The sequence below is a fragment of the Trichechus manatus genome, unplaced genomic scaffold (genome assembly GCF_000243295.1).
Source record: "Trichechus manatus latirostris isolate Lorelei unplaced genomic scaffold, TriManLat1.0 scaffold00075, whole genome shotgun sequence".
Lineage (NCBI taxonomy): Eukaryota > Metazoa > Chordata > Mammalia > Sirenia > Trichechidae > Trichechus > Trichechus manatus.
The window spans coordinates 4,936,473-4,958,606 of NW_004444011.1; the positions used below are offsets into that span (position 1 = coordinate 4,936,473).

Genomic DNA, 22,134 nt, shown 5'->3' on the forward strand with positions numbered 1-22,134 from the left:
GTGTTGAATTTGAGATGTCCTGGTAATATCTGGGACACTAGTGGAATAAATGCGTCTTGAGCTCAGCAGAATGTTTCAGCTGTAGGCATTGATAAGGATAGATGTGATATAATCTACATAGTCAATACTGCTCTTTAAAATCATTAAGTTTAAATAGCTGATATTGTCACATAGATTTTCACTTTTTAAAATTCTATTGCATAGTTACATACTAATTTTTTTCTTTAGTGTGGTGTAGATGTCAGTGTTACGTTACTAACGCTAACTCTATTCTACCTCAATATTCTATTGTTCTCAGTTTACCAATATTGATCATATAATATTGGCACATTTTTAATGTGTAAATCTCTTTGAAATATTTTCAGTATTTTAGCAGATGTTGTTAGGTTTTACTATGTTTCCTGTATGGGTGTATGCCCAAATGCATTACTTATACACAAATAATAGAAATAAAACGATTCTCCTATAATTTCTAAAAGAGTCAAAAATGGATAATGTGGTTTTGCATGTTGAAAATGAGATTTTTATTTGCTGGAAGTAAGTAACAGCATCCATTTGTAAAGCACCTTTCTTGTTTTGTGTTGTTGAAAATGAGATTTTTTTATTTGCTGGAAGTAAGTAACAGCATCCATTTGTAAAGCAACTTTCTTGTTTCGTGTTCGGGATACAGTTCTTCAGAGTAATGGCTGCAAATGGGGAAGCACTTAAATGCTTAAAACAGGCACGTCTTTCTTCCCTCATCTCCACTCTAAACCGTTGAGGGAATCAGTTGTAAGATTGACATTTACTCCATTTTTACCGTATCTTTTTTACACATTGAAAAATTTTGTACTCATCCCTTTTCGAAGGTGATTGAAATAGGACATTCATAAATGATTCACAAACGTCCATGATTCATAAATCATGATGTGAATTTACTATTAAGATTGCTAATATCATTATTTGCATGGCTGTTAGAGAAATATATCATACTTTATGTTTTATGGAATATAGTACTGTGCTGTATATCTTTCAGTATACCTGTAGTTATTTACTTAAAATTATATACTAGTTCCAAAAATAATTTTAGGAGACAACAGCATAGACAAAACACTTAATGGTTTATGGTGAAGCTAGCTCAGAATCTGACTTTTCAATGTTGCTTTTTCTCCCCAGCAATTTTTTGAGGTGGAAGAAGAGAAGACTTCTATGCAAGACTCAAATGTTGTCAAAATGAATGTTTTGTTAAGAAAACTGAAAGAAAAAGAACAAATTATTAAGGATTTAACAGAAGAACTAGAACAATATGAAGAAAATAGTTTTCCAAAACTTATACATTTCAAGGTAAAAAATAGTCAATGTTGGCATATGTGAATATACTTACAACTATCTAGAAGCTTGGGTAAAGAATAAAGTATATTGAGTGGATGCATCTTAGGCATCTCTGCTCTTTACAACAAAGCCAGTCCAATACTTTTCTGCTAAATGGCACATTCTAAAACACCCATAAGAGTTCTAAATTGGAGCCATTTAATTGTTCTCAGTATTTAATTTATAACGGAAGTAAAATAACATATCTTTCACTATAAAAGTTTTCCCACTGGAGAAGAACATGTAAATAACCCGTTGAAACACCCGTTGCCAAGGAATCGATTCCAACTCATGGCAGCCCGCATAGGGTTTCCAAGGCTGTAAATCTCTATGAAAGCAGACTGCCACATCTTTCTCCCCCAGAGCCGCTGGTGGTTTTGAGCCACCGACCTTTTGGTTAACAGGCGACTGCTCTAACCGCTGCACCACCAGCATGTAAATAGTTTAATTCTAATAAGGTTCTAAGAACAAGAAGCTGATTGCTTGATTAAGAGAGACTAGTGGAAATGCCAGGACCCAGAAGGAATAAGAGTCTACTGAATGTTAATTAGCAGGTGCCACGTGCTTCATCGATGGACTCCTGATTCTCACGGCCCAGCTTACAGATGAGGAAGCAGAGACAGGGTGGCTAGGTCACTTCCACTGGGCACACAGCTAGTAAATGGCAGAGATGGGACTTGAACTGAGGTTCATCTGACTCCAAATCCCACATGAGATGGAGCTTTATGCTCTAGCATAAGAGTTAAAGGTTGTAATTAATGTGTGTGTGTGTATATTATCAATTATATTATGATAATATATAATTGATTCATGTGTGTATATGTATACATGTAAATACTGACATGTGCCTATATGTGCACAGAAAAAGTCTGGGAAGTTATACATCAAGATATTAACACTATTAAGAAACACTTAGGGGTTGCTGGTCCCTTTAATTGCAATCTATTGTTTATCTAAATATCAAACTAGTATTCTTATTTAAAACCTCAAGTTTATAAGAGACAAGGAATTGATGAAGTAGCATTCTAAAGGACCTTGTTTACCAGTTTGTAAAGTAGTGTTTGCTTTGTTAATGTATTCAAATTTTTCATGTTCTGAAAAAACTGGGCACTTTCTAAGCAATTCAGTATTAAGGATCATAAACTTAGATCAAATAAGATTGAATATTAATTATTTTTATATGTTCTGATTGCTTTAGAGTAGGCGGCACATCCTATTTTTGCATTTACTTTTCTGTAACCTTTTCCTAGGCCTACAACCACTCAATCTGTTGAAGAAAATAGCTTAATAGAAAAAGCAAAAAAAAAAAGCTGTAGTAGCTTTGCTTTTAATCCTGCCTTGGCCAAAGATGTTCTGCATCGATGTGGCAAGGCAATTTTGATCTGTTTATTTTGCATTTGTGAAATGGAAAGTGATACCTGCTTAACTAAGGTAAAGGGTTATTATAAGGATACCTGTTGTATTGAATGGCAATTGCTTTGTGCTCTTTAAAAAAAAATTCATATATAGAATTCTAGTTATCATTATGAGAAAATGCACAAGCCCTTATGACCATCTGGTTTACATTCCATAAAAGTGTGTGTGCATGTGCACACGTATGTTTTAATTTCAAGTGGAGTTGTCATTTTGAGTAGACTTCATTTTTCTTTCTTACTCAACATGGATGAGCCATGCAGCCATCACCCACCACCCTCCATAGGTGAACACAGACCTCTGGACCATCGAGAGCATCCTGATTCAGTAATTGAACTCCTTACGCTAAAACATGAGACCTTTCTTGAACTGTTTACACTTCTATGTGTTCTCCTAAAGCTGTTACCTGGCCTGTCTGGATATCATGGGGAGAAGAAAGAGGATGGCCAAGTCTTTGAGAGACAGTAAGCGAGAGGCTCCCCTGTCCATGTATAATCAGGTGCTCTCTGCTCAAGGTTGGCATCCAAAATAACCTAGTTATTCCACTATAAATTTCCCCAAGGAGACCACATCACAATTTCTATAAACACCCTAAGATTTGAGTAAAATAAGGTACTTTTGATTAACTAGGTAAATAGGTTTCTCCCAGTTTCTATGGACCCCAACAAAATGTGAAACCAAGGCAGAGCAGTACTCATGTACATTTCAAGAGCACAGACATGAGTGCCACAGAAGCAGATCATGGTTTATATAAAATAAGCCTATGGAAAATACTGTTTTAATCCTCTAAGAATAAGTTTTCATATAACTCCGTGCCACTTAAGTTCTAGACGATAGTGTCTTTTGATTTGAAAGTTCATCTTATACAACTGCCCCCTCTAGTGGTATAAAGACGCTGCATCCCCAAGTATCTGAAATTAGAGTTGGAAAACAGAATTTGGAGAAACAATTTGAAAATTTCAAAGTAACAATGGAAATAATTTGAAAAAACTTGAAATAAACAAATCGAGGAAACAGCAGCAAAGATCTAGTTTATTCTGATAATCAAATTACATAAATAACTTTAGAGTTAGTAAGTAGAATATCTCTCCCAGACTGTTTCTGAAAGAAATCTGACAAGAATCTAATAGGAAAGGGAAGGTTTAATATAATTTAATAAACAGCTACTTTAAATGCTCTTTACAACAAAATGGAAATCAGGAAAAGAAACTGTTCAGATCAGAATATAACGTAATGCTGCATTTTCCCCAAGAGCAACTTCATTAAAGCGGAAGAGCTTTTCAGGTTTTGTTCTATGGGAAACTAACGCAACTTAACTGCACAACACTATAGTTATCAAACTCCCTTGCTGTATGTTGATAAAGCCCTTTGAGAATATAAGGGAGGTTAGCCTGTCAACGTGTGTATGTGCGTGTGTGTGCGCACGCATATATTTTAATTTCAAGTGGAGTTGTCATTTTGAATACACTTTTCATTTTTCTTTCTTACCCCACTTGGATAAGCTGTGCACCATCACCCACCCACCCTCCATGGGTGAACATATCTGCTAGTTGCTGACAGCTCCAAACAGAGCTGTTATCAAGAGTGGCAGCTCTGCAGGGCTGCACTGCCCCAGTGTGCCACTGTCTTGGTTGTCACTCATTGGGAAAGCACCTGCTCTCCTCCGTGACTGTCACAAGGCATGGGCATGCATCAGAACCCTACTCCACCCCCAGTATCAAATTGAGATGTCTAAGTACTCTACAAGGAGGCTTCAGAATTAAGACGCCAGTCCCCACAGAAGGGGAACTGCTGAGAAGTCACATGAAGTGCTCTAAACCGGTACTTCTCAGACTTTCCTGGGCATATGAATCACCTGGGGATCTTGTTCATATACAGATTCTGATATAGTAGGTCTAGAGTGGGGCCTGAGAGTCTGCATTTCTAACAAGCCTCCAGATGATGCTGAGGTTCCTGGTCCATGGACCACACTTTGAGTAACAAGGCTCTTGAGTACACCCTTTTTCCAGAAATGATTCTTTCAGCATTGGATTTGCAGTTCTGAAACTCAGGAACAGCGGTTCTGCACATCTTGTGAATATTCCCAAGAGAAATAACTCATAAGCCAATTGGGCCCAATAGTCATTCTATATTTAGGTAACAAGAAGCAGTTAATATTTAGTCAAGCCACCTGAAGTACTAATTTTCACAATGTGCTAGAAAAACTTTAAATTGGCAAGTTCCTTTATAAATTTAAAATTCCAGAATGATCCTAGATCACACACAATCTCTCTTAGAGTATTATGTGGCTTTAAATAGCTACATAGAGTTAACCACCTTTTAATGATTTCCTTCCTTCTTAACCTTGTTTTATTAATGCAGTTTATTTTAAAGAAGTCTCATGGTTTAAGCAAGCCAAAACTAGTGTTGTGGGCAGATGGTAGGAGGAACACTACCACAAAACCTGCCACTCAGAGTGTAACAGATGACCGTAGCAGCACAGAACTATCCCTTTGTTCATTTTGCTAATGAGTGTCCTCATTGCTGTGGGAGTCTGAATAGCTAATTACTTGCAGTTCCTGCAGCTGACAGATGGTGGGGACAGAGCTAAAGGCTAACCTTGAGAGAACTGGAGCCCTAGATTGATAATGTGGAGGAAAAAGCCCTCAAGTTGAATGTGTTTTCCTTGTTTGCTGCTTTCATACAAAGATCTTTAGAGAAATCTCATTTAGGTAATAACTGCTGCCACTTAGAAATTTTACACTTCACCTGATTAATTCAGGTAGTTCTTGTTTAGTTTATGATAAGGGTGCCCGTGCAATCCACTCACTATCGCTGTTTGTATTCTGCAACTATTTGGCAATGCGTGCTTAAACCTATGAAGGACACTGTTGGTTTTTGTAAAGCCTTTTTAGTCTATAAACACTTTCTGTAATGGTCTCAAGTTGAACAATGTCTAGGCAACAAATTAATGACTGGGATTCTTCTTCTATTAGGAAAATAGTTTTGTTTATTAATTACTAACTAGATTTGCTACTTCTCCTCATTAATTAAGAATGATTTGGGTTTGAAAAGTTTAAATGGAGTGCTGAATCAAAATTGTGAAGATTTGCAGTTGGGCTTAGTGCAAAATTTAATAAAATTATTTTAAATATTAACTCTGATATAACTAACTTCATTGTTAATGTAGTATAAAACATTTTAGCCACTTATTTTTCTTTCAAACCATTATGATCACAGAGGAAAACATTTTAATAATTACTTCCAGATACCCATAAAATTACAGTTCCAATAGGAAACGGGTATATAGGGAGACATGATTTTTTTTCTTTCTGGTGGAAATAGATTTTATTCTTATTTGTTTGTAATCATGGAATCTCTACAAAAAGAGTAGGTTTAATTCTGAAGATTACTTTAAATTTCAAAAGTATCTCTAGTGTCTATAGTACTTTTGAAACAAGGCAGATAAAGTCTATCGTTTTAGCATAATAATATGACTTTTAAGCATACTCTTCACTATTTTGAGACTGCGTAATCCGTTTAATATCTCACCACAGTGAAGTATAAAGTTCTTCACCAGCTTCCACAATCCATTACATCTTAATTTTTTAAAAAAATGTGTGGCAGTAAAATCTAGACAGCCATTAGGAGGTATGTTCAGATGTTTTCAATAGCTTTGAAACAGACAAGGAAAAAAAACCACAGTAGCTCTCCCAATAAGCTGCAATTGCGTAAGAAAAAGACTCTACCCTAATGGACATGGCAAGATTTAAACAAAAGACACACATAATAAAAATGTAAATGAGTTTGCTTTACTAAAACTATAACTTTAAAGTCCTTTGTTGTAAGTTATCCTGAAACCTTCTTACAAGGTAATCACTGTTTGCATAGAGATTTAAACCAAAGTCTTCAATAGCATTAACCGCCTGCACAGTCCAAGTGTGACAGGCATGCAAAGCCATGTTAATGTTCAGAATATGAATTGCCTCTGGGTGGCTCCTCCACCAAGCAGAAAACCAACTGTGTGGATATCCGTGTGCCTGATGGACTCCATGCGGCTCCCAGCCTGAAAACGTCACCACTTTGACATGTGATGTGCTCCTCCTGACATTGGCAGCACTGACACTGGGAAATGCCACAAAGGCAACAAGCCCCCCTACTTAGCCATGCACTTTGCCACCCCCTGGCGCTGCCCATCCACAGTCTCCCCAGTCTGCCTAGTTACGGACGGACAGCACTTCAGAGACACACAGAGGGAAGGGTGGGTGGAGGGGCCCCAGCTGCCTCCCCGGACACAGCCTCCATAATGAATTGACCTGAATGATGAGGGCACACAAACAGTATGATGTGCATTATTCCTGTCAATAAAATGTCCCCATGTGTTGTGGTCTTTGTATATAATGTACTGCAGCCTTTCTTCCAGCAAGCTCTATTTAGTCTCTTTTCTTTTTACTATTCATATTATAAGTGTGCAATAGAATTCAGAAAATTATATGATAGCTCTTCTGTATCTGTATTGTTCTTGTGTTGCATATTTAAATCCATGTCTCCCTGCTTAGAAATATGGAATTCCTCATCTTTCAGGAGTCCTTTGCCAAAGAGGTCAGCCCTTCGAAAACAACCATAGAAAGGGAAAATTTGGAGTGGAAAGTGGAAAATGAGAGACTGACTCAAATCATTACAGAACTCGAAGAAGAAATACAACTCAATATAAAAGAAAATACAGTATTAGGTAACATTTTGAAGTCATTTTTGAGAAAATCTATACATTGGGGACTTCATAAAATCTGTAACTCTGTTTATTGTTATTTCCAAACGTTGCACATTTGTTTGATTATTTACATTCCTACTTACATTTAAAAGAGCAGCTTGATAGCCATCTTTGGTTTTTATTTAAATTAGGATGCCTTGCTTGCTTGCAGTTGTACTTCTGAGGCCTACCACTTTAACTCAGTGCTTTTTTTCCCAAGCCAAGCATTGGCCTTTGTAAAAATGTGCTGATCAGTGCTCTACTTCACTTAGAAATATTATCAACAGACACTTTGCTGCTTTCTGTTTCATATGCTTTACTGGTTGTCTAAAATTTATAATACTTCAATACTCAAGTACGCGTATTGGGATATTCTTTGTGGAGAAATATTTAGCCCTTCTGAAAAATATGCTAATACTTACTACTTAATTATCTTCAATTTGTGATACAAAGTTTAAGTACAAATTTTCATTTGTACACTTTATACCCCCTTTTAATACCATAAACATTGATAAAAATTGCATTTACGCTATCAAAGTTAGATTTCTTTAATGTATTCTTTTCACATACTGTTATCTCTGTACTTATGTTAATTATCTAATGTTACCCTTAATCTTCAGTGTGAAAAGCAATGAGTAAGCAATTAAAAAAAAAAAAAATTGGTAAAATCAGATATATGACAGTGTCCCTGGAATATCAAATTATACCGTGCCAGTGTAGTTTAGTTTCTCTTCTGATGTGGTATAATAATGCTTTTTCAGGTTTTGTAGTTCTTACGGAGTCATAAAGTGCCACCTGCTAAAGCACTTTGTATTGGCTGTGACTAACAGCAAAAATGTCCATCGCTAGTATTGATGAAAAGCTTTCGGCCTTCAGCCACACTTGGATCTTGAACTTAGTTCTTAATCCCTATCTGACCAGCCGTCTGAACAGCAGGAAGAAGGCTGTGAATGTCAAGGGCAGTTGTGAAGGTCACAGTCCTGCTAGGACTTTGGTCCACCATGCCTGCCAGCGGCGTACAGCCTGCCTGAACCACGCAGTTTGAATACAGGGGCATAAGCTTGTAATTTCATGGTTGGCCTCTCTCTCCTTTTGTTTACAGAAGATGAAATTTTCAGTCTGAAAGAGATGGCAGAAAAGGATCATAAAACCATTCAAAGGGTACTGTATCTTTTTTTACATTGATGAATGACTCTTTTAAATTGAAATATCAGCACAATCGGTGAAATAACACTGTGTCTGGCTTGTCTTGTGATGTAGAGAAAAGTTGATTTATACATTTAATCTCTCTCCATTATTTGGGTAGGGTGGCTAGTAATGAATAAGGATTTCATCGTGAAAATGAACTTATATATATATATATATATATATACTTCTTTTATTTGGGATAATTAAACATCAACCTTGTTGACTGTAACGAACCTCAAAGTTACAAGACACAGGAAGTCCAAAGATGTGCTTGAGGTTTTGGGAAGATTGTAGTATTTAAGAATAAGCTGTCTTATTTTCAGATCAGATATTGGTTTATGTTCATGTTTCTGCATATGAATGAACTGGGCTTATGTTACCCAGTAAATGTATGTTTTGAGCAGGAAATTCTTTTGGTATCTGGGAAGTCAAGAATTCCTAGTACATCTAATGCAGTAGGACCATATCAATTCCTGCTCTTCCCCATACAGGTCAGGTGCTCCTACTTTGTGCTCTCTACCTCCCTCATCGTAGCACTTAAAACACTCTTGTTATTGTCAGTCTTCCCTGCCATACTGTAAGCTCCATGTGGGCAGAGACTATGCCTATCTCAGTCACTGATATATTCCTAGCGCTTAACACAGTACCTGGCATACTTCAAAATATTCTTGAGTAACTAATAGACTGAAAATTTATTTAGAGTTCATGAAATTTGCAGTTGAAAAAAAGTAGATTCACATATCTAAATTATGTCAACTATTCACTAGTGTTTTCCAATAACAGAACTTAAATTGAAATGAAATAAAATTGAAAATTCAGTTTTCTTGGTTGCACTAGCCACATTTCAGGACCTCAGTGGCCAACAACAAAAAGACAAATAACCCAGTTAAATAATGGGAAAAGGATATGAACAGAAACTTCTCCAAAGAAGACATTCAGGCGGCTAACAGACACATGAGGAAATACTCACAATCATTAGCCATTAGAGAAACGCAAATCGAAACTACAATGATATACCATCTCACCACAACAAGGCTGGCACTAATCCAAAAAACACAAAATAATAAATGTTGGAGAGGTTGTGGAGAGACTGGAACACTTAATGCACTGCTGGTGGGAATGTAAAATAGTACAACCACTATGGAAAACGATTTGGCGCTTCCTTAAAAAGCTAAAAATAGAAATACCATATCATCTAGCAATCCCACTCCTTGGAATATATCCTAGAGAAATAAGAACCATCACATGAATAGACATATGCACACCCATGTTCATTGCAGCATTGTTCACAATAGCAAAAAGATGGAAACAACGTAGATGCCCATCAACAGAAGAATGGATAAACAAATTATGGTATATACACACAATGGAATACTATGCAACAATAAAGAACAATGATGAATCCGTGAAACACCTCACAACATGGATGAATCTGGAGGGCATTATGCTGAGTGAAATTAGTGAGTCACAAAAGGACAAATATTGTATGATAGCACTATTATAAGAACTCAAGAAAAGGTTTAAACATAGAAGAAAGCATTCCTTGATGGTTACAAGGGTGGGGAGTGAGAAGGAGGGGAATTCACTAACTAGATAGTAGACAAGAATCATCTTAGGTGAAGGGAAAGACAACACACAATACAGGGGAAGTCAGCACAACTGGACCAAAGCAAAAGCCAAGAAGTTTCCTGAACACATCCAAACAGTTTGAGGGACGGAGTAGCTGGGGCTGGGGCCTGGGGACCGTAGTTTCGGGGGACATCTATGTCAACTGACATAATAAAGTTTATTACAAAAATGTTCTGCATCCCACTTTGGCAAGTAGTGTCTGGGGTCTTAAAAGCTAGCGAGCGGCCATGTAAGATACATCAGTTGGTCCCAGCCCACTTGGAGCAAAACAGAATGAAGAACACCAAAGACGCAAGGAAAATATTAGCCAAGGAGACAAAAGGTCTACTTAAACCAGAGACTCCATCAGCCTGAGACCAGAAGAACTAGATGGTGCCTGGCTACCACCAGTGACCGCTCTGATGGGGAACACAATGGAGAGTCCCCGACAGAGTGGGAAAAAAATGTGGAACAGAACTCAAAGTCACATAAAAAGACCAGACTTAATGGTCAGACAGAGAGTGGAGGAAACCCCAAAACTATGGCCCCTGGACATTCTGTTAACCCAGAACTAAAACCATTCCTGAATCCCACTCTTCAGACAAAGATTGGACTGGACTATAAACAAAAAATAATACAGGTGAGGAGTGTGCTTCTTAGTTTAATCAGATACATGAGACCAAATGGGTGGCTCCTGTCCAGAGGCAGGATAAGAAGGCAGGAAGGGACAAGAACTGGTTGAATGGACACAGGGAATCCAGGGTGGAAAGAGAGAGTGTGCTGTTACATTGTGGGGATTGCAACTAATGTCACATAACAATAGGTGTATGAATTTTTGTACGAGAAATCAACTTGAGCTATAAACTGTCACCTAAAACACAGTAAAAAAAAAAAAAAAAAAGAAAGAAAAAGAGCTCAGTGGGCACATGTGCCTAAGTTTAGGTTCAAATTTCAAACAGCTCTGATTTTGCAGTTCATTATCTTCTTAGTTCTTAGATAAAAATACTTTAAAGAAATACTTCTTTAAATAAATGGTTACACTGGTGGATCAGAGTTGGAAGGTGTTTTCTATGATAACTGTGAACCTATCACAGGTTTTCAGAAAGCAATTTCATCTTTCTTGTTCCTCACCCACTGTAATGGTCATGGTTCAAGTGTAATTCTTACAGAGATAACGTCAGAGAGTCTGTGAACAGACAAGTTTAATCTCCTTGGCATCAACCTCTAAGGTTAAAAATGAAATCTCAGCTTTCTAATTTCTAGTTCTTACCAGAGAACGTCACTGGTTTCTTTATTTGTTTCTACAACTATTTATTCTATACTACTACTTGTAGAAATGAAGTATGTAAGCTTACTACTCTTTATGAAGAGGAGTACAGTAAGAAATTAAAGAAAAAATTCTCACCATTAAGCCACGAGTTAAGAAGAAAACTGTCCTCTGAGTGGCTGGTTATACCCTGTGTGAGCTTAAATATTTCAGTTAAACACACCTATGTTCGTAACAGCACTATGCACAGTAGCAAAAAGACATAAACAACATAAGTGTCCATCAAAGGATGAGTCGATAAGTAAAATGTGGTACATACATACAATGGAATACTATGTAGCAATAAAGAAAAATGAGTTCCCAAAACATCTTGGAACATAGTTGAACCTGGAGGATATTATGTTGATCGAAATAAGTCGATCACAAAACAACAAATATTGTAGTTCTCACTTTTATAAATGGCATGAACAATATTCAGAAACTAATGTTCATTAGTGGTTACCAGGGATGGGGGTGGGAGAGAGAGATTCACTGGCTAGATAGTAGATACTTAATTATTTTTGGTGATGGGAAAGGTAACACTGAATGAGGGTGGCGTATACACAGTTTGACAAAGGTAAATGATGTCACTAAAAAGTACACAAGAAAAAAGGACCCATTGGTAATTGCTATGGCATATATAATTTTGAAACAACAGCAAAAATGACCAAAAAATATATGTGCAGGTATATATGTATGTATATAGGCATATATATGTGTATAAAAAAAAACCCAACCCATTGCAATTGACTCGATTTCAACTCATAGCAACCCTATAGGACAGAACAGAACTGCCCCATAGGGTTTCCAACGAGCAACTGGTGGATTTGAACTGCCGACCTTTTGGTTTGCAGCCCAGCTCTTAAACATGGCGCCACCAAGGCTCCATATATGTGTATCCAAAACCAAAAAACCTGTTGCCTTCTAGTTGATTTTGACTCGTAACAACCCTATAGGACAGAGTAGAACTGCTCCATAGGATTTCCAAGGAGAGGCCGGTGGATTCAAACTGCTGACCTTTTGGTTAACAGCCTGAATTCTTAACCACTGCACCACCAGGGCTCTCTTTGCATGTATAGGTGTATATATGAATACAGGTGAATACAGTCACATAGATGCATATACATATGCATACACTTATATACACAGAGACATATATATAAAGCACATGGCAGGCACAGTTACGAATACTTCCTAGACATAGCCAAACACCTCACAGGACTGGATTTCTGGGTTTGAAGGATTAGGACCATAGTCTCATGGGACATCTTGGGCAATTGGCATAATATAGTTCATAAAGTTATGTTCTACATCCTAGTTTGGTGAGTAGTGTCTGGAGTCTTAAAAGCTTGTGAGCAGCCATCTAAGCTACACCTATTGGTCTTTACTCACCCTGAGCAAAAGAGAAAGAAGGAAACCAAAGACTCAAAGAAGAAACTAGTCTACAGGACAAATAGTCTGCATGAACCACAGCCTTGTCTACCCTGAGACCAGAAGAACTAGATGGTACCCAGCTACCACTACCGACCATTCTAATCACGGCCACAATAGATGGACCCTGATAGAATGGGAGGAAAAATGTGGAAAAGAACCTCAAATTCCTAAAAAAAAAAAAATTAGACTTACTGGATTGGTTGAGACTGGAGGACTCTCCAAAACTATTGCCCTGAGATACTCTTCAAATCTTGAACTGAAACTAACCCTTGAGGTCACCTTGTAGCTGAATAACAAATTAACTCACAAAATATCAACCATAAATATTGTGCTCCTTTAAAAAGTCACCTATATAAGACCAAATGGTCAACAATTACTTTAGAACAAAGATGAGAATGTAAGGGGACAGGGAAACAGAACAACCAGAGCAGAAATAATGAGACTGTTCATGCGTTGTGAAGAATGTAGCCAATGTCACTGAACAACTTGTACAGATATAGTTGAAGGACCTAAACTGCTGTGTAAACCTTCACCAAAAACACAATAGAATATTATTAAAATATATATTTCAATTAAATGCTGCCTCCTCTTTCTAGAGCTGCACTGTCCAGTGGTAGCCACTACCCACATGTGGCCATTGAATAATTGAAATGTGCTAGGGCAACCGAGGAACTGAATTCTTAATTATATTTAATTTTAATTATTTTAAATTTAAATGTAAAAAACTGATACTCACTTCAGTTATTAGAAAACTTTATATGTGTTTTGAATAACTTGAGTATATGAATCTACTTTTTATCTGTAAATTTTTGAAATCAAAATGCAGATCAAGTATTTTCAATGAAAATTTTGCTTCCAAACTGAGATGCTCTGTAAGTGAAAAATACACACTGGATTTCAAAGGGTTAGTGTAAAAACTGTGAAATATCTCACTAATAATTTTTGATATTGATTGTATGTTGAAATGATAGGATTTGAATATATACTAGGATAAATAAAACATATTATTAAAATTAATTTCTCCTGTTTCCTTTTACCTTTTTAACATGGCTCCTAGAAAATTTTAAACTACGTCTGTGACTACATTATGCTCATTATATTTCTACTGGACTTCATATGTGATTCACATATGTGTGACTGACATTGTATGTCATATTTACTTATGACTCACATTATATTTCTATTGTTCAAGACAGAATACAGGTATAACAAAAAACCAAACCCACTGCTGTCAACTCCATTCCAACTCATAGTGACCCTATAGGACAGAGTAGAACTGCCGCATAGGGTTTCCAAGATGAGGCTGGTAGATTTGAACTGCTGACCTTTTGGTTAGCAGCTGAGCTCTTAACCACTGCGTCACCTGGGCTCCCCTAGTCTGCTTATAATTTTTTTATTCTATTTCTTTTTTTCTTAAAGCGAACACTGGAACTCCACACAGACGTTGACTATACACACGTTTTGGTACTGAGCAGAAAGAATATAGAACCCTGGGTTCCTGTTTCATTTCTGCCACAAGAACCCCTTGTGCCCGTCCCTTATCTTCCTCCTTCCTGTTTCTCATAGGCTTGTTGTGTAGTTAAGATAGAATGAGGTGATGTATGTGAAAGTGCTTTGTAAACTTGAAAGCATACTAGATCTTGTTGAGCAGATGAGAGCGGATGTTTGCTGTTCATTTCCAATATCCTTCACTAAATCCATTAATTTGAAATGTTGATTAGGTGCCTCTTAGTGCCAGGCACTGTGCTACTGCTGGAGATACAAAAATGAAATGTCCCCTCCTGTGGAGAAGCTCAAGGAGCCCTGGTGGTGCAGTGGTTAAAGCATTCGACTGCTAACCAAAAGGTTGATGGTTCAAAACCACCAGCGGCTCTGTGGGAGAAAGATGTGGCAGTCTATTTCCGTAAAGATTTACAACCTTGGAAGCCTATGGGGTCTCTATGAGTCAGAATCGACTTGATGGCAGTGGGTTTGTTTTTTGTTTTTGTTTTTATTTTTGATGGAAGAGCTCAAGTCTAGAAGGAGAGTTGAAAACCATGGTGCAGTGTGATAGGAACTGTAATAGAAGTGTGTAGGTAGAGAAGAGATGTTTGGCTTTACCTGGAAGATTCCAGAGGGGCTTCACAAACAGCTCCACAAATATATCTCACACTCCTCCTCTTGAGGAGGCCCACCTGAACTGATTTTTGAGGAATTTGTAAGTATTTTCCAGGTGAATAAGAGGGTGGAAGAGCTTGGAACAGTGTAAATGCATAAAGTGTGAGGTATGTTTGTGGAATTGTTTGTGACTTCTTATGGCTAGAATATGAATTATGAGTCTGGTAAGACTATGTGGTGACAATCTGAGGTGAGGCAGAAAAAGGGGAAAGTCTAGGGATGTGAGGAAAGAGTAAGCAAGAAGCACAGAAAATTAAAAGGAGTGACTCAGAAACCTTTGGATAAACCACATATTCCCTTTATAGCCCGGGATGCAATTAAAAGCAAGTCGAAAATGAGATTGAATTTGAGTAGGCTGACCTCTTGCCGTCTACCTGGGCTAAGCACTAACAGTTATGGAATTCAGTAGCTTTTTTTTCTAATTCCACTAATCTCATAACAGCTGCATCTGTGTGTGTATTCCAGCTGCAGCCACAATATAATTCGTTCTCATGAATCTCATTTTGGTAGGGAGACAGACGAGCCTCCCTGGGTGGCACAAATGGTTAAGCACTCAACTACTAACCTAAAGGTTAGCAGTCCAAACCCATCCAGAAGTACCTCAGAAGAAAGGCTTGGTAATCTGCTTCTGAAAGGTCACAGACTTGAAAACCATATGGAGTACAGTTCTACTCTGTGACACATGGGGTCACCATGAGTCAGAAGATTCAAGGGCTACTGGAAGAAAAAAAAGGGGGGGAGGAGACAGACCAGACCAGTACTCAGAGATCACAGTCCAGGGTGTGATAAGCATCAGGATGCAGGGAAGCACAGGTTGCTGTGGGAGCACATAGGAGGCATACCCAGCTGGGATTGTAAGGGGTTAGGGAAGGTTGGAGGAGGGATATATCCCAGAGAAGAAGTTCAGTTGGCCAGGTAAAGGGATGAGAGGGAGGTAGGAAGGGTATTTGGAGTCAGAGGCTTGAGAAAGCACCTGTGTGAGGGAAGTGTGGGTGGTTTGATAGAGCTCAAGGGTAAGCTGGAAGTAAGGGTGTGGCGGTAGGTGAGGTTGCTCACTTAAGCAGGTCACAATCAGGGTTATTTTTCTTGCCACAGGGCTTGGGTTAAATTCTGAGGGCACTGGGGAGCCTTGAACATTGTGGCAGGATCAGATTTGTGTTTCAGAAAGAAAACAAATGGAAGGAAGGAAAATCTGGAGGCAGAGCGACCAGTTAAGAGGTGACTTCAATATTCTAGGGAAATTATAAAGTCTTGAAACAGAAAGAGGACAGTGATGGGGGGATGAAAGGGAAGGATGAATTCAAGAGATATTAGGAAGTAAAAGCTGTTGTCATTGATAAGGTTGAAGGGTGGAGAGATGAAGGGGAGAGAGAGAGAAGTTAAGGCTGGATAGCATTCAAGTAAGAATGCTACAGAGCAGGGAGGAAAGCAGGAGAGCTGGTATCAGGGAAGTCAAGGCAAGAGCTAATCTCAAAAGGAAGAGGTAATTCACTGTGTGTCAAATGCTGCCCAGAGGCCAGGTATGCTACAAACCAGAACAGGAAGATTGGACAACTGGCTTTGACAACTAAATTGGCCCTAGTAATATTAATGAGAGTAATTTTACTGGGATAGTGGAAACAAACATGAGACTGGGGTGAGTTGAGGAGTGTGGTGAAGGTGGAAGTGGGACAGCGAGGATGCACAATTCTCTAGAAGTTTGGCTGGATGGCCAGGGAGCCGTAGGGGAGTAGTTGGAGGGGGGCATGGAGTTGAAGAAGGATTTTTTTCTTTTTGAGATGAACCTATAGTATTTTTAAATTATGCTGATGAGAAGAAGAATGAGAGGATAAAAATACAACAGACAAGGGAGATAATTGATGAGAGGTCTGAGACAGGAAGGGGTTGGGTCTAATGGCCTTGGTGTTTACTGGTAATTGACACCCATTGGAAACTTGGTAACAGTTCTTTTCAGACCGAGGTATGATGGATCTCAAGTAGTACAAAAACTTTCCTTCCACCTCCCTCATTCCTTTCCTTTCTCTAAACCTGATCTTCAACCTCCCACATCTTCAGCTATACCATCCCCTCCCTTCTGAGGCCCTGTTGTAGCCAGTCCCCAGTGTCCTCCAGCTCTGCTCTAGTGGGCTGCCATGTGCTATTGGAGACAATCTCATAGCATTGCCTTTTGGTGACATTACAGAAGCATGGGGGTTTAAACCCAGAGTATCTGGGCCCTCCATCTGCCTATCATTTCACTTGGATCTAATTAGCACCTTTTCTTATTACCAGCTATAGTTTTTCTAATCTTCACCACGTTTCTCAATTCCCATACTCCATTCCAGGTGTAGACCTCTACACTGCTTCCTAACTCACAGACAAATGCCAGACACTTGGATTTTTTTTCTCCCCTGCACCTCCCACACCTTCTCACTCACGCTGTCACTTAGCTTACCTAAGCTTACTGTTCCCATTTCATCAGAAGAGGGGACATTCTTCTTTGCCCTGACACTTCCTTCTACTTTCACACTTGATTCCATCTCTTTCTTCCTCCTTCCCCTCTGGTACCTTCTTCTTCATTCTCTTTCTGTCTCACACTAAAGCTTGACACATAGAAATAACTTGCCCACCCAGCTGGTAAGGAGCAGAGCTTTACTTTGAACCTAACTGCTCTTCTCTGCATGAAATCACACTGCCTTCCACTCCTAAGTCTGGCAAACAAGGCCCCTCACAATGTCGCCCTGAGTCTCCTCACTTCATTTCCTGCCATTCCTATGTATGTGCCTTCTAGGTTGCTGTAACGCCAAACTTTTCCCAATTCCTCTCAATCTGTGCTTCTCTGTGGTTATTCATCATATTTTCCCTACCTTTCTTTCCCCAACTTATTGAGCTTCTACATATCCTTCAAGACCCTTGTTAAATGCTTCAACTTCTGTGAAGTTATACCAGGTATAGCATATTTTCTTATGATTATTTTTGCTATGTCATGTGGATTTCTATGCTTGAAGATTTGACTACCTAAAGATTTGGTTTATTAAAATATTCTCTTATATATTCATTTTTTTTACATTGCTCTCCTACCATACTGTAGGTGCTCCAAAAGAAGGGATCTGGTCTTCTTCATTTATATACCTCATAACCTAACACAAAGAAGCCTGGTGGCACAGCAGTTAAGCACTCAGCTGTGAACTAAAATGTGGGCAGTTCAAACCCACCCAGTGACACCTTGGGAGAAAGACCTGGCAATCTGCTCCCATAAAGATTACAGCCTACCTAGGAAACCCTATGGGGCAGCTCTACTCTGTCACATGGGGTCACTATAAATTGAAATCAACTCAACAGCACCTAACAACAACAACCTAACACAGTACCTTGCATATAATAGATGTCCCATACATGTTTATTAAATTAATAAATACATGAGTGAATTGACTTGAATGCATGAAAAACCAAAGGTTGAATTTTATCTGTGTATGTAACACATGGCACATGGCAGTTATTTAAAATACTGAGGCAGGCCCCATGAGTACAGTGGCCCTGCAGTATATAGTTTTGTTGGCTTTTTCAATCTGTATGAAAATGTGGCTTGACATGCCAATAAATATAGCAGAAAATCTGAAATAGGAGAAATGGGTCCTATAAAGAGTAAAGCTGCTCTTTTTGTCAGACAAGAACTTGCTTTATTATATATTGCTGTCACATTTTTTGGAAGTGGGGTGATAAAGGTTGTCAATAAATTGGCATTTTCTGTGTATATTTTGCTAGCTTATATAATACAAATATAATTTATAATAATATTATTACATGATAATCTGTGGACATTTAATTTTTACCTATAATAATATTAGGATCCATTTTTTTCTAATATTTATAGTCAAAATACATTTCACTAAATTCTATCGAGGAGGAATTTTGGGTGTTCTGAATCACTAATCAAAATATAATATTATTCTCTATTTCAGTTAATTGATGCAAGAGAGAAATTAAAACTTGAGCTTGAAAATGAAAAATCATTAGTTCAAGAGATGGTAAGGTGATTTACATTTTTTTCGTAATGAATCTGGATTCAGCAATTTAATCATGAAATGTTTATAAACTTTATTTGTAACTGTACTGTAAACTATTCATTTCACTTTATAAATTATCTAAGTGCATGTGGGTAAATATGAACATTTTAAAATGATAATTTTCAAGAAAACAATTTGGGTAATACTGTAATAAATACACCTACTATGTAGAAGAGTCTTACATGAGAAATAGCATTACAATTTAAAACAATGTACAAGACTTTTGCATTTCATTCTGGAGATTTAAAAAAAAACAAATATGACAGCCCAATATTTTGAAGGATTTGCTATTTTTGGTTACAGATTGCCGTAAATGACAACAAAAACAGAGGCCAGCTAGATATTTTGGCATTCTGTGTTAGTCTCATAAGAAAACACTGCCTTTTTATGTTCTTTTAAGAGAACTTTCCAGACGGCTGGTCTTTTATTTTATCAGTTGACTACCCACCCCCCAAGTCCCCAGCCTCACCCCCCGCCCAGCTTATGGTGTTGTACTTGGGCTTTCAACTGATCACCACTAGTATGTCTTTGTTACAGTAAACTGACTGTGTTTATTATAATAAAAAATAAAACACAGCTTGACTTGCGTTCTAAATGTGCTTGAAAAGAATATGATACTGTTTAGAAGAGAAAAGGTTTGTTCATAGGAAACCAACGCCACTTCAGATATTGAAACGTTTGCTTTTTTACAGCTTGTCACACTTTGTGCCAAGTCATGACTGCCCTCCTAACTCTGCTTGTTACTGTCAGCACCATGTGTTTGGGGTTCCTTGTCATAGAAATTAATGCAAAACAATGCTCCTGGATTACAATAAAGCCTTCTATGAAACCAACTTGGGAATGCAGGAAACGAAGAATGTTGTGGCTCACTATGCCCAAAAAAACATGTGCTTACAAATTTGTGATTCTGAACTCTACTTTTAAATACCTGGCATATGTAGTCTTCATTATTTGAGTGTACTGGGTTGATTACGTCTACCCCACCCCCACACTCTTATGCCATTGCTCTAAAGTCCAGGCTTTTTGTCTAAAAACAAACAATTAAACGTGCACATTGTCATTAAAATGGAAAGTGTTTTTAGAGGGTGGGAAGCCAACGTTATATTGTCAGTTTGTTAGCAGCCATAGAGAAGAAATTAAACTACTTAATCAGTGAGTTTGTGCCTATACTATAAGCAGACCCCATACTCTGAATTACTTTCCTCCTTTATTTTAACTCTAAGTGTTCAACGGGTGCTATTGTATTGCCCACAGGGGAACCAATCATGTTTTATTTTCCGGCTTAGAAGTTTATTGAGCCCCAAGCTTGTTGCCAAGCAGCAAAAGTCTGCATCACAAGCTCGATGATGGCACCAGAGCCTTCAGGATGCTTAGAACTGCTTTGGTGGTTCACATTTTCAGTTTTTAGCTCATGTTTTAGGTTCTCCTGTGACCAAGGTTTCCTTGGCATATTGGCTTTGGGTCCAGAAAGGTCACTATTTCGGGACACTCCCCCACCCTCCCCCACCCATCACCACCAGGCATTCTGTTGTTCATGCTGAAGCAGGCTGCACTCTGTTGTTATAGGCTTCTGTCCTTGGCTTCTTTTGTTGCTGGCCATAGTGCTTTCTTCAGGATGGGAGGATTTGTGATTGCAGTGAGATGATGGGGGGTGGGAGAAGGTGGAGTTGACCAGAGTCATTTTGTAAAATTAAAGAACTTGCTGGTTAAAGAGGTTTTGTTCCATGATTGCGTTACTGTTCACAATACAATTTATTTCCTGGATTATTACGAGCGTACAAAATGGAAGATCTGGTATTGAAAAGCCACGATCCATACATATAGGTAAGCAATGAAATACGGAGTGATCATATCCTTCAATTGCCTTTTGAGGAATCATATTAAATAATTTTATGTCTGCCTGCTATTTGTAAGCTGAGTAGCTTTCATTTATCTGAAGCTAACAAAACAGAGGGTCCTCATCAGAAAAGTACTATGATCCACCTCTTAACTTTACAACTGATTTTACATCTGCTTGGTCTCAGTGTACCCATTTCTAGGACAATCCAGACTCAAGATAGGAAGGCAATACATAGGTTGCTCCAGCCCCTCATTCTGGGGACACAGCACTAAATTATTGCTGTAGTTTGCCTTGTTCCTATAACTGGGTTCCCTGATACCTGAGATCTTTCTGAGTCCCACTTCAAGTTGGCCCAATCCTGTCACATGTAACTTGGCACCGTTTGGCCATCCAGCTAGGAAAATGATAATTTTCGTGGTCCAGCAGACATTTACTGTAATAAGATACATCACTGAATTTCTTTGATTAGGATTTCCATATTTGATAAAACTGAGATTATTCATCACTTTTCATCAGTACTATCAGCCACTGTTTTGAAATTGATATTCCACAAGTGGATTCTACAGCCAGCCAAGGGTTGCTGCCATATGGCTGAGAACAACTCTGAAGCCTAGGGGTTGTTTTTGGTGATCTTTGCAAAATGCATTTGCGTTGATGTTCTGGTGCCTTTTAATGTTGGGGGCAATAGCGTTTCAGTGGTAGAATTTTCGCCTTCCATGTGGAGACGTGGGTTCAATTCCCAGTCAGTGCACCTCATGCGCAGCCACCTGTGTGTTGCTATAATGCTGAACAGGTTTCAGCAGAACTTCCAGACTGAGATAGGAATATCCTTATTTTTTTAATGCCCTGATTATCTTCCTTTATCATCATTTGATTATTTTATTCATGGATTGTTTTTCCTTGGCACATCACTGTCAGAATGTTGCGCTAACATATTCCAATGAACATAAGTCAATGTTTATTACCATTAATGACAGTTTAGGCAGAAAGTTCCAAATTTCCATTTGGGGAAATTGTCATTTATCTCTCACAAAGTGGTGGCTAAGCTAAACACTTACTATAG

At 38.2% G+C, this 22,134-nt stretch overlaps 1 protein-coding gene across 1 annotated transcript in view; it reads left to right on the forward strand.

Moving 5' to 3' along the window:
* The window catches only part of CUNH10orf67 (chromosome unknown C10orf67 homolog), a 53,431-nt gene extending 51,904 nt beyond the window's left edge, over positions 1-1,527 (forward strand). The window contains exon 5 of the mRNA XM_023735082.1: positions 1,156-1,527. Within this exon, the coding sequence (XP_023590850.1) occupies positions 1,156-1,353 (198 nt within the window). The 3' untranslated portion in view covers positions 1,354-1,527. The remainder of the gene's footprint in view (positions 1-1,155) is intronic.
* Positions 1,528-22,134: the final 20,607 nt, after the last annotated feature.